The sequence below is a fragment of the Enhydra lutris genome, unplaced genomic scaffold, assembly GCF_002288905.1.
Source record: "Enhydra lutris kenyoni isolate GAN:26980312 unplaced genomic scaffold, ASM228890v2 scaffoldscaffold14, whole genome shotgun sequence".
NCBI classification, from domain to species: Eukaryota; Metazoa; Chordata; class Mammalia; order Carnivora; family Mustelidae; genus Enhydra; species Enhydra lutris.
The window spans coordinates 22868774-22882485 of NW_019154098.1; the positions used below are offsets into that span (position 1 = coordinate 22868774).

At 45.0% G+C, this 13712-nt stretch overlaps 1 protein-coding gene across 1 annotated transcript; it reads right to left on the bottom strand.

Annotated features, from left to right (window-relative positions):
- Positions 1-9288: 9288 nt before the first annotated feature.
- On the bottom strand, positions 9289-12266 carry LOC111146479 (alanine and arginine rich domain containing protein). The gene is made up of 2 exons (XM_022502036.1): positions 11760-12266; positions 9289-9469 (listed from the first exon to the last, which is right to left on the bottom strand). The coding sequence occupies exons 1-2, from the start codon at positions 12264-12266 to the stop codon at positions 9326-9328; spliced, it is 651 nt and encodes a 216-aa protein (XP_022357744.1). The 3' UTR covers positions 9289-9325.
- Positions 12267-13712: the final 1446 nt, after the last annotated feature.

Below are 13712 nucleotides of genomic sequence, written 5' to 3' on the forward strand. Positions count from 1 at the left end.
TTTCCTTTACTTTTTACTAAGGACATTGATGAAATCTTAGGGATATTCATTATTTAAGATGGGAAATCCATAAAGAGCAAAAACATAAAACAACAAAATGAAAACATTAATATCTTCCACATTCTTTATGCAAGCATTAATATCTTTCACATTCTTTAAGACAAAAATCAAAAAGGAGATTTTCCTAACTTTAAAATTTCATTAAAGAGGGATGCCTGGGTAACTCATTGGGTTAGGCCTCTGCCTTCGGCTCAGGACATGATCCCAGGGTTCTGGGATGGAGCCCTGCATCAGGCTCTCTGCTCAGCAGGGAGCCTGCTTCCTCCTCTTTCTCTGCCTGCCTCTCCGCCTACTTGTGGTCTCTGTCTGTCAAATAAATAAATAAAATCTTTAAAAAATAAAAAATAAAAATTCATTAAAGATGTGGAAACCTGCATTTCCCTCCATTCCTCAAATATGATTGCTTCAGTTTCTGTAGAACTCTTCCAGATTCTACCCACTGAGTTTCCTAAACAAGTGGGCAGAAATTATGAGTACACATGGTGTCTTAAAGTATTTGGCCAATTATCTTCATGAACTTGTAGAGTTATTTAAAAAAAAAAAAACAACTGATGTGTGACTAAATGCAACCACTCACTGCCCCTTACTGCTATGTCTGTTTACTTCTTCAAAAAGGAGTCATTTTCCCCCATACTAAAATTGGGGAGAGTGAAGGGGTTTGAAGGAGTGGGTATAAGAGATTATCTTTTGAGGTCATTCACTCTATCTAAAATCAATAAAAGAAAGAAAGAAGCACATTCACATTATTTAGAATGTGAAAGAACTGAAGTGGTTTCCTTTGAGGCAGTATGGGGTCAGGATAGGGGTACCATTAGGGCACTGACAATGCTCTTTTGTGTAAGACTTTATTATTTTTTATGTATTACTTACATCATCAATTCCAGCAGCTACTACTATCATAAAAGTTAAATTTTGGGGTATCTTTAATGGCTACCCTTGTTCCTAAAGATAAAGTCTGAAACCCAAAGAAGAGCGTGAGAGGCCTGTCATCACATAGTGCCCTCTTCTTACTGCTCCCGCCATGCTGCTTAACACCTTACCCCTTCCTTCCAAGCTCCAATTACACTGAGCTTTTTTCACCTCATCTTAGTAGATGATGACTTTGCTCACTTCTGGGACTTTCCATGGGCAGTTATTTCTACTTAAAACTATCTGCTCCTTCTCCTCCTTTCCCAGCCTTCTTTTGACTATGCTTCTGGAAACCTCCCCCTCCCATCACATCTGTATTAAATGTGCCTTCTAGCTACTTACTCCCTTAGCACTCTGAATTTTCCCCTACCACAGCATGTATCATCTTATATTATAATATTTTACTGACTTATCTGCCCCTTCATCTAGAGTGTAAGTACCGTGAGGAGAACCCCATCTTTCGTGTTCATTGTCCTATGTTCAGCACCCAGCGAGATGTTCATTTCAAAGTTGATACACAAGACATACCTAGAATAGTGCCTAATACCCGGTAGGCACAATAAAGTTAAAGACAGGAAGAAAGGAAGAGAGGGAGGGAGAAGGAGAGAAAGAGAGAGAGAAACAAGGATGTTTGGACCATTAGATTCATGCTGTTAATTGAACTTAAGGCAAAATCATAAGGCACACAGAATTTATTTTATTTTTTTTTATTTCTTTACAGCGTAACAGAATTCATTGTTTTTGCACCACATCCAGTGCTACATGCAATACGTGCCCTCCTTAATACCCACCAACTGGCTCCCCCAACCTCCCACCCCTCGCCCCTTCAAAACTCTCAGATTGTTTTTCAGAGTCCATAGTCTCTCATGGTTCACCTCCCCTTCCAATTTCCCTCAACTCCCTTCTCCTCTCCATCTCCCTATGTCCTCCATGCTATTTGTTATGCTCCACAAATAAGTGAAACCATAAGATACTTGACTCTCTCTGCTTGACTTATTTCACTCAGCATAATCTCTTCCAGTCCTGTCCATGTTGCTACAAAAGTTGGGTATTCATCCTTTCTGATGGAGGCATAATACTCCATAGTGTATATGGACCACATCTTCCTTATCCATTCATCTGTTGAAGGGCATCTTAGTTCTTTCCACAGTTTGGCGACCATGGCCATTGCTGCTATAAACATTGGGGTACAGATGGCCCTTCTTTTCACTACACCTGTATCTTTGGGGTAAATACCCAGTAGTGCAATTAAGGCACAGAGAATTTAAGTTTAGTATCTTTTTTTTTTTTTCTATTCCCTTCCCTTCTTCAATTGTTCATGATAGACACTCTAAAACTCAGTGTTTTCATATCACCACCTAAGCTAAGTCACATTTAGGAATCGCGGACAACATTGTATATTGAAAGGTGATTTTAAAAACATTAGCTTGAGACGATAATTAAATCAAGGAATCTTAAAGATCATTTTGATCTCAACTCCTCACTTTACAAATGAGTAAACTGAAGCCCAGAGACATCAGTAAGTCACAAGACATCACAGAGCAAGCTCAGCTCTGAGATGACCCACAGCAGAATCTCCTGGCTTTTCAAATTGCACTTTTTCCAGGAGGTAACACCACCCACTTAGGGAGGGTGACATCATGGGAAGCAGTGGGAGGGTGATATTTCCAAAATCAGCCAGGCAAGCTTTCTTGCTACCCTCTTGAATTTCAACAGCTTCAAACAACACCAGCTTCAGAAGGTTGTTGTGGGTTTAATGAGCTTTTGGCCATGGCAGCACCCAGATTATAAACCGCAAAGCACTTGGTTAGCTGGAAGGACTTGGGGTAAATCGGAAACCATAAAGTCAGCGCAAAAGCTGGTAGATCCCAAAGGACATTGGTCATGGTCCCAACAGCCTGACAATCCCATCTCAAAACCCAGAGAAGTTCCATTGCATGACAATTCCTAGGAATCCTATAGAAGTTTAGAGACACTAGCATCCTCAGTACCAACTGAGAAGCAACTTATGGAGAAACTCGGTTCCAGGCTGTTTCTTGCCTGTTTGCTAAACTTCCCAGATATAAAATTTTTTAAGTGCTGATGAACAGTTGGCTATGTTTTGCTGCCAGTTGACTCCCAAGACACTTTAAGAAATTATTTCATCCCCACTTCTTTCAATTGCTGAAAACTAAAATGACTTCTGTGACAGAATTAGATAGGTAGTAGGTTCCTTAGGCATTGGGATATCCTTAATGGAGTTTAAAAAATCTTTTAAAGTTTATATGAGCAAAAATCGATTTGAATCGGGCAGAATCCAATCTAGCAAACAGAAAGGAGCTCCGAGGAGCTATAGAAAATGAAAGACTTTTATAGGCAGAAGGGAGTGTGAACAAGGAAATTATACTGGGCAGAAAAAGTGGGTTGGTTATTGCAAAGTTACTTTCCTTTCAGGGTTGGTAAGGGTCTATCAGGCTGATTACCTAATAGTGCTGATCAGGCGATTTCTGACTGACTGGTTTAAGATGGCATTTCTGGAAACACCGAAACTGTAAGTCTCCATTTGGTGATGTGGTGCTTAGCATAGTTTGGGGCTTGTTGTCTTGTTTTTAACAAGTGTGAGAATGAAAAGATTTTTTCAACAGTCAGAACCTTTATTGTGGAATTCCAGAATCTCTTCCATAGGGTTCCAGAAGGGGGTTCCTCTCAGATAAGTCTTCCCCAATATGCCTTAATTGGTCTCCTATTACCCAAGATGGGCCTTCACTAAAGGCATGTGTGACACACTTAAGCAGCTAGTTGGTCTCTTTGGAGTCCTTTGCTCATAGTTTCCGGTGATATCACACTTGCAATCAGACAGTGCATCATGCTGAACCTTTATCCCAAGAGGTTGTTAAGTGTGTCCGTTAGGATGCAAGAAACTGAATGCCCAAATAAAAGTGGCTTAGAAAAAAATGGATCTTTTTCAAAAAGATTTATTTGAGAGAGAAAGCATGTGTGTGCATGAGTGGGGGGAGGGGCAGAGGGAGAGGGAGAAGCAAACTTCCTACTGAGCAGGGAGCCCAACACTGGGCTCTATCCCAGGACCCTGAGATCATGACCTGAGCCGAAAGCAGATGCTTTACCGACAGAGCTACCCAGGTGCCCCTGAACAGTTGTATCTTGTTATTGTCCCTGCATCACAGGTAAAAAGCCCTAGGGAGGCAGTCTGAGGGTTGGCTCAGCCATTCAACAATGCCATCAGAGACACTGCTGCTTTTCATCTTCCTATCTTCTCATCTTCAAAGTGTCCCTATTATCTCCCTCATTGTTCACAAGGTGGCTGCAGCAGGTGCCGCTTAACCACCTCAAGTGACAAGGTTCCTAAGCAAGAAAAGAAGAAGTAAGGAGGAAGAGAGCTTCCCTCCCATTTCTCCTTTTGTAAGGAAAGCAACTGTTTCTCAGAAACCCCCCCAGCAAGCCTCCCCTTATGTCTTTTTGGACAAAACTGGATTCTGCAGCCAGAGGGCCTGTAAAAAGTGAAACTGTCATGCTCAGTCTCTGTTTTGGAATTGGGCTTTTCCAATAGGCAAGAACGAGCAAAATGTTTGTTGGATAGGCTGTTGGAACAGACACTACTTGAGAGCATTCTAAGCACTTCATGTCGATTAGTCCAACAGATCTTCACATGGGGTAGGTGTGATCATTACCATTTTACAGAGAAGCAAACTCCACTTGGAGACAGTAACAGAGCAAAGCAGTGCAGAAGCCCAGATTCGAACTCCATCGCCTGACTCCAGAGGCTGCACTCCTAACTCCACGTTACACTGCTCTGGGCCTGTAGTGTCTGCCACAGCAGGTAATCTGCCAGGCTGCTTCTAGAATCTAACACATGAAAGGACTGAGCAGTGCTTGTCTCCCTCTGAAGTGCAAATGTGACATTTCCCCTGGCTGCTGTCATGTATGGGTGAGAAGAGCAGAGAGGCTTCCCAGAGCGACAAGAATTGCTTCCTGTCATCATCAAGGCTGCAACAGCTGGGGCTGTGATCAGGGCAAGGGCTGGGGCCAGGAGAGTCCACGTCATGGCCGGGGCCACTGATGGAGTCCGTGACCCACCGGGCTTCCACAGGTAGCAGACAGTCTGGGCGAGTCAGGGTGAGTGATTGAAGAGTCCAGCTCCAACAGGCAGGGTTAGAATAGAACGGTTTCTAAGTTACAGGGATGTTATACAGGCCACTTCCACTCTCACTTTTCAATGAGAAGAATGAGTCCCCAAGAGGGCAGTGTAATTTGTCCAAGGTCCTCCAGCTAGTTTTATGCTGGGGGCGAAGTCCTCAAGGACACCTTCTCTGGCTGTCCCTTGCAAAAAGCATCCCTCCCACTTTATATGTGCTTCTGTTATCATTTCTGTTACACTGCTGCATTTATTCATGTGTGCCTGGGTCTCCCCCATCACTCTGGAAGGGTCTGGGTAGTGAGCCCACAGCCAACCCTGGACCCTAATCTTGCTTGAGCTGCCTGCCAGCTGAGTGACCTAAAGTCGTATAACTTCTCAATACTCATTCTCCTTCCTCTACAAAATGGCAGAAACAGTAATTCCGACTCACAGTGCTGTTGAGACAATTAAGTTTTAAGCTGCACGTAGCACTGTATGCCGGACAGATCCGGGGTTTGGTAAGGCGCAGTTATTAATTTTGTATCTCCGTGGTGCTCACGCTCAAGTTTGGCAAATCGATTTATCAATCAGCAGGGGAGACGAAGAGTCGGTGTCCTAAAAGAGGGCAGGCAGCGCAGTATACGAGAGACACAAAGGTGCAGTGAAGAGAGGGGCAGGCACAGGAAAGGTCTGAGTGCCCGAGGGTGGGAAGGTCACATACAACAGAGTCGATGAAAAAAACTCGGAACAGAAGAGCCTTCGCTCACTCAGTCTCCCCAACCTGCCCCAGCGCTCTTCCGCTTGGGCTCCTCGCGGTTTAAAGCAGACAGGTTCTCTTCCCACCGTCTTTTTCAGATAGAGCTAAAGAATTCGCTTTAGCTCACGGAGCTGGTGCCGAAGCCAAGACTAACTCCCCAAGCCAAGTGACTCCGAAAATGTGTTCTGCCTGCGTACAAATCACACCGAGGATTAACCAAACGAGGGCACATGCAGCTCCTGGCACGACGCCGGGCACAGGAGTGGGGGCTCCCAACATTGCTGGTTTCATTAGCGTCCTTACACCGCGGGGCTCCGCCTGCCCCGGCCGCACGGAGAGGACGGTGGCCCTGATCTCCTAAGGAAAACGGGCCGTCTCCTAACCCTCCTCCTTCACCGGAGCCGGCGTCGGGAAGCAGCGAGGACACGGCCCTCTGGGAGGCCGGCCCGATTCAGGCTGCTGCGAGGGTGCGCAGCCATCTGAGTTACAGCGGCCGGCACGGGTACCCGGGAGACAAGAACAGGCTGCCAGATGCACAGGCGGGCAGGGCGGCAAAGGCCTGGCGTCCACCTGCACCGACCTCTAATCCCCCATAATCCTCCTCGGTAATCCCGTGGCCGAGAGGCAGGCGCAATGGCGGCGGCGGCGGCATCGCTGAACGCATCGAGAGAGAAAGCAACTGGCACTGAGGGCCTTGTGCCAGGCCCGGAGGCCAGGAGGGACTCCGGCAGTGATTATATAGCGGTAAATAAACATAGCTGATGGCTGCCCCGGGCCTCGGACCCTGCCAGGGCAGGGACCAGGGGAGATGGGGTTCTTGTGATGACAGTGGTGTAGACCCAGCCCTCATGGGTTCACTCCCATCTGTCCCCAGACTGAGCGCTCCAGAAACACCTGTTCCAGCAGACGTCATCTGGCAAGCCAAACAAAACGTGGACTCATCCGGGCCAGCTGTAAAGGCATTTAATGCCTAACAACCCTAACAACCTGTGCGAGGCTTGTAATTGTCATGATTAATTTGGCACCTCTTTACCGTTCGGCGCTAACCAAGTATCATCCTCTATCTAGGGAAAGCCCAGTTCCTGCTAACATGGTTTTTCCCTCCATAATGAAGGCTGTGAGAAATTGTATCATTTGAAAGCAAAACAAAACCTTAATAAGGTATTTTCCTCGCTAAGCTGTTCAAGTTGCTCTTCTTTTGGGCCCCCTCTACCCACTGTTGGTAGGGATGTCTCACTTTCTTTGGCTTATCCTGTTACTGCTTCCCTGTTGCATAATTGAGGTTATTATTTTCTCATTTTCCCCTCCACTGGCAGCCGTCTGGTCCCTTCTATGTAGTATTTCCTTAGGATGCCACACTGTTGTTCTAGCTTATTTAAACACTCTGGAAAGCCAGGAAATGTAGCCATTTTAGACACATCCCCACATCCCCCAGAAAAGTGTCCCTGCTGTCCTTCCATGTGCTACAGCAGGACCAGAATTTAGTAGGCGAACAACATACAGCCGAGTGCCACTGTAGCAAGCAAATAGTAAAACAATCTGGCTTCTGCTACTGGGAAAAAAAAAAAAAGGAAGGCATGTCTTATGAGAACAGATTCACTTTATGAGGGGAAACAGGGCAAAAACATTGAATAACAGTAGTGTCCCGTTTATCAGGCTCTCATCGAATCTCAGTATTAACAGCGAAGATCAAGGCCAGTCCCACTGGTTAGGGCTTCCCCATAGTAAAGGCTTTTGAAACAAAGAGTTTCTTATTCAGTTTCTGCATCTGTCACTCCCCAAAGATACAGGGATCCACAGCTTATCGCTAGAAGATAGGGAAGGAAAGTAACGACCGAAAACTTTACAATAAACTGATCAGCACTTTTATATCTGAAAAAGGGAAAAACAGGGATCTATTTACAGAAGTTCTCAAAAGTTTCTTTTGAGTTCTGATAGAGCACATCATCACTACAATCGAATTATTCATATGAAAACTAATCCGTGTTGGCTTCTCTGTAGTCAAGGAACAGAGCTTATAAAATGATTCATCTTGAGTATTATATAAACGCAGAACCACAATTTATCAATATTAACTTTAAAAATGTACTTGAGAATGACTGCCCCAACATTTTTTTTTAAAGGAGAATATTTTTCAAATTTTCAAAGAACAGATCACAAGGAATTCCACCAACTCTTCAGAATTTCTATAACTGTGAGGGAGAGACATATAGAACATCTATTTTACAAATATAAGTCAAGAAATCAGTCTGTATATTTATAAGCCAAGAGCTCATATGCAGAATTTCTCAAGAAATCCAAAGGCCAGATAGAATGCCAACCACGGCTTGACAGTGTCCTGTAGGTTGAACATAGTGATACCTCAGTTTTACAGAGGAAAGAAAGTACCAAAAGCCTTGCATAATTCACTTCTAGTGGAAAAAAGGTAAGGACACATTAATTTTTTATTTTTACTCATATTTTATTTTTATTCATATTTTATGAATATCACTTAGGTATGCAATTATTTTCTTATTAATTTTATTTTGTGCATTACAGAGGCAGTACTTTTAGGGTAAAGATAGATATTCGAATTCAACATGAATCACCTTAACTCCTAAAAACTGAACAAAGGAATTGTGTTAGGAATCTTTGGGGTATAAGTCATAAAAATCCAACTGAACTGCCTTAGGCAGAAAGAGATTTCTTCAGGAGGATATTAGAATATTCTCATGTATCCAGATGACAGCGAGCACTGGGATTTTATGCAGCTCAACCCCAAGGACAAGGAAGATAAGTTCTTTCCATGACTTTTGTGCACTCTGGGGCAGTTTCCACCTCCTCCACTGGAGCTGGCACTTTCTCACATGTTGGCCACCAGCAGCTTCCAAGCCCCTCATCACAAGGCTTCTACCAATCTCAAGGCTTCTACCAACAGGGAATACTCATCCACTCCCTTAGTCCTACTTCAAAAATTTGTAGAACAAGCTGATCAGTCTGTCTTGATCTGCGAGACTCTATCTAAGGGGAGGCAGGGCATCCCTATTGGAAGACTCTTCCCTAAGGGTATGGTTAGAGTCTAGGTAGAAGTAATTCCCAAATAAAAACTTGGGGCGGGGGAGAGACACTGAAAGCTAACTGGACAGACAAACCAAGAATAATCAAATAAAATAAAAACATGCACAGATTCTAAAAGTTCAGGTAATGCCAGCAAATTGAAGTAGCACAAGATAGAAGGCTAAAAACCAGCCTTAGGCCTTCTTCATTGCATTTTTTTCACTTGACTTTCCCAGCCAAAACTATGACTATATAACTTTAAAACTTGATAATACACCATTTTCTCTCTCCCTTCTCTTAAATGCTTTCTGTCACTTCCCAACAGCATCTAAGTTTTTGGCCTACAAACTGCCCCTAAAATCTTAGAGCATCCATAATGTTACCATCAGAATTGTTTTTGGAGTTGTCTGTGTTGTTTTTAGGGTTCAGATCTTCCAGTGTGCACTTCCTTATTCCAGATTCCCAACGTTATGTTCAGAGCTTTGAGATTCGGAAGCAATTTCCAGTTCATACTCCTTTTTCAGTCGTTGCATTTTCTTGTTTAAATCCAGTAAAGTTTTGGCCAGCTGGTGGTTTGGGAAATGCATTTCCAGCTAAACGTTAGAAAAAGAATAAGGATTTTTATTAGCCTGAGATAACAGATCAAATGAAACAGCTCTCTGCACAGGAAAAATAAGGACTTTGTGGGAAAAGAAAATAAGATATCAAAAAAGATGTATTTGTCATCTGATTCTCCATTTCTGACTGTTTGGCCTGGCCATAAAACTGACTTTCTATGAGACAAGGTAAAATCCAGATATACAAATCGCTTTTGAAATAGCCTTGAAATGAAAAGAAAAATAGCTGACGCACAAAGCTGTCCACACGAGAAGTTCCTGTGCATGGAAGGCTGTTGTCAAGCAATGGCATGTGATCTGCAATGCAATCATTTATCTTTCTGAGGTTTCTGAGCTACAGGAGAACTAACTGCCCAGGGCCACCTGAGCTTTCAAGATCTGGGCCCATTTACTTGATTACTTGTCATTTCAAGTTTTTAGGATTTTAGATGGTCTCCCTGTCGAGCAAAAACACTTAATGACACCTTAGAGGCACATGTACAGTTATATGTACTTATATAATCTAACAATTTCACTCTAGAGTGAAATCTGTTATACAGCAAGGCTGATTTATACCCTCCTTCAGTGGGGGTTTATGAAGGTCTTCATGTATTAAAAAATAAATCTCTAGGGCAGTTTACCTAAAAGACTGTCCAACAAAGCTTAATGCAACATAATCTTTGTTATGCAGTTGAGAATAATTAAATATTTGCAAATTTCTGTGATTAGGTCTTATTTAATACATGAGGACCCTGTTCTCTGCCTAAAACCCTTCATCACCTCATGAACAGAAACCACGCCAGGATGAACCAGGGTGTTCTGTGAGTGAAAAAGCAAATACTGGTCTTCCCCTCCCCCAGTTTACAAAGTAAAGTCATTGGATAAAATTTTCTTTCCGTTTTCCTCTGCCACATTTGTCTTCATTCTTCAGCACCTGGAACCACCTTTCTGAGAATAAGAATTTGCAAAGAATAAAGCAAATGAACATAGAGCAAATGAAGAGTAACAACACAACCACCAGCACAGAAAAGCCCCTGGCCCAGGCCTCCAGGGAGCTTCAGTCCTCCAGTGTGGCAAAGGTTCTCTATGTCCTGCCCTGCTCTTCTAGCTTCCTTTCCTGGCACTGTCTCCACACCATCCTTACTGCCAGCTGGTCAATTGTTCTTTATGCACGTTTTACATACAAATTTTTATCCCCATTTTACATATAATTTTAAGTAAATGGAACTCCTGAAATTCACTCACCGACCCTAGAAATGATTGCGTCCTATTAAGACCAGTCCTCACAACAAATAACAGCATAAATGACATAAATAGCAACATCTCTAGATTAACTGAATCTGTTCATCATTGTCCCTTACACGACGACGACCCTAACGCACGATACATGGACATACATGTGTGGTTGTGTGCAGATCCCTACCGAAGTCTGGTTACAGCCTTTTATCAGAAACTGCTTCTTCTAGCAGTCATGGTGTTAAGGTAAAGAAAGCCTCCACACTCTTCTGCCTCTTCCTCATGACCAGTCATACACCATGGTGAAAATGTTGACCAAGATGTTGACCATGGCCTATAGCCCAGGAACAGAGCATCAGTGTATGTGTGAAATTCCCTGACTCCATTCTGGAAAAAAAACTTTTGATTTTTTTTTTTTTTGGTACAGTCTTTAGGTAATTTTAATTATCCTCATAATAAAAGCCATTGAATAGTATCTATGCTGTAGGTTCTTTATATAATATTATCTCATGCAATCCTTACAGCAATCCTATGAGGTTATTATCTCTATTTTGTAGATGAGTAAACTGAATCCCAAAGTTACTCATTACCATTCCTAAAGTCATAGGGCCAGCAGGAATTAGAAGAGCATGTGTGTCTTAACAAGGGAATTTGAACCTTTATCTGTTGGGAATTTTGTTCTCCACCTGCTCCCCACCCTCACCGGCAACTTTCTATATGGTAGAAAAATACAGAACACGTTGGAGAGGGGGTCTTGGGTGTGTCACTAGTAGACTCCGCCCAGGGCAGGTGTCAGCACCCCGGGTCCTGCGAGCCCCCTCCCCTCCCAGATGGCGCTGGGGAAGTAGGCGCGTCAGCACCGTGTCGGGACACGAGCCGGCGAGCGGCCCCGGAGACCGACGGCCGGTGCTCTGCTCACTCTCATCTCTTCCTCCCCGGGAAAAACTCCCCGCGGCCTCGAAAGTCCTCGAATGGTACGCGGCACTGGAGCCCCAGGACTGGAGGAAGGCGACGCTGTGCCCGAGGGTCCGCCGCCGGCGCGCGCGCTCACCAGCTCCGCGCGCAGCCCGGCCAGGGCGGTCCCGACGTGCGCGGCGCCCGGCGGGTCTCGCGGCGCCTCGGCCTCCGCCTCCGGCCCCGCCTCCGCCCTAGGGCGCCCGGAGCTCCCGCGCGGCACGGTCCGCTGCCAGGCGTGGGCTTGCGGCCGCCTGAGGTCTTCCGGCCGCGGGCGGGCGGCGTGGGCCTCCTCCTGGCGGTTCACGCTCTTGCTGCCGCGCGCGGGACGGGGGCCGGGGGGCCACAGCCCGTCACTGCCTGGGTCTCCGGGGGGTCCGAGGGCAGTTGCCTGTCCGCGGCGGTGGGAGTCCTCGGGGCCCATCTCGGAGACGCCGGCTCCGGTTCCAGGCACGTACGCTGACCGTTGCCTTCCAAGTGCGAGAGTTAGAACGGCTGAGGGAGGGCGGGGTCGGGGAGCCGACAGAACCGGTGGGAGCCCTGCCAAGTGGGACGCCGCTGGGGCCCAGCCTCTCGGAAGGCGCTCCACTCCGCCCAGCCTCATCTCTGGCCTTCTTCTCATCCTTAGCAACAACAGAAGGAGGTGGCCCCCATGACTCCGAGAAGAGATTTGCCCTGGATCACTTTTCTTGCTCCTTGGACTGTCTTCCTAAGAGGAAGACTTGTGTCTATCCAGGTAGGTGAAGTTGAGGTACACTTGGAAAGTTTGAGACCAAAGGTAGAATATTTTGTCGCAAAGGCTGCCCCGGTTGCCTTGATTATTTAATACTCCGTTCCTTTAAGATATTTTTTTTCTGGCTTTCTTCTGTGTTAGGCACTGTGCCAGGCGTTGGGAATTTAGAGTCTAATTAGGCTCCTTACCTCTCTACAGGTGTTGCTCACAGTCAAGTAGCGGAAGCTTGTCTCTCTAAGCTAGAAAGAATAGTCGTTCCCCGTGCCCAACAGTGCGGAAAGCATTCTGATATTCAGAAACTCTGTGCTGCTTTTTTATATTTGACTCCTTTCTGCCACTTTCGCGTTTATGAAGGGGTTAAAAGTGAAAAATAAAAAATTCTCTTTTTTGTCTTATAAAAGCGTGTTGTCTTATAATTCCCAATTCAGTGTAATCATCTGCCACTATTATATATCCTCTTTCAGTAAGTATAATCAGCTGCAGCTTCTTGATCTAACGGAGAATTTCTAAAAAGGAATAAACAAAACTTTTGTGTTTTCATGAATACAATCCCCTACCCCCTCCAAAAGATGGCCTGGATGTACGCACAATACTCATATCTTAGTTACTCTTTGTTTAGTAAAGAACTACAAGTCCCCTGCAACATTCTAGGTCCATGACAGGCATTGAAGGCAATAAGGACTAATTTTTATCCGTGCCTACTATATTCCAGGTACTTCTCTTTCTTTCCTTTTTTAAAAGATTTATTTATTAGAAGAGAGAGCAAGAGTGGGGGAGGGGCATAGGGAGAAAGAGAGAAGTAGACTCCCCACTGAGCACAGAGCCTGTTGTGGGGCTCATCCTACAACCCTGAGATGACCTGAGCTGAAGTCAAGAGTCAGTCACTTAACTCATTGAGCCACCCAGGCACTCTGGCACTTTTCTTGTACTAACCCATTTGATCTTCACAACATTCCTGTGAGGTAAGTACTATTTATTTCTGCATTTTACAGATGAGGCCAGCTTAGGCAGAGGTTAAGCCATATGGCAAAGATCACAACACTGGTTAAGTGATCTAGTAAAGATGTGCACCTAGGAAGTCTGGTTTGTGCAATAAACCACAGGAACACACCTAGGTATACACTGCCTCCTCAAGAATCAAAAGTAGTGGGGCGCCTGGGTGGCTCAGTGGGTTAAAGCCTCTGCCTTCAGCTCAGGTTATGGTCTCAGGGTCCTGGGATCGAGCCCCGCATGGGGCTCTCTGCTCAGTGGGGAGCCTGCTTCCTCCTCTCTCTCTCTCTGCCTGTCTCTCTGCCTACTTGTGATCTCTACCTGTCA

Excerpts from the sequence above, each read along its gene's own strand:
- LOC111146479 (XM_022502036.1), bottom strand. The coding sequence starts at position 12,266 with ATGAGGCTGGGCGGAGTGGAGCGCCTTCCGAGAGGCTGGGCCCCAGCG. Across the intron at positions 9,470-11,759 it reads CCGGGCTGCGCGCGGAGCTG|CTGGAAATGCATTTCCCAAA; the intron begins GTGAGCGCGCGC and ends TCTAACGTTTAG.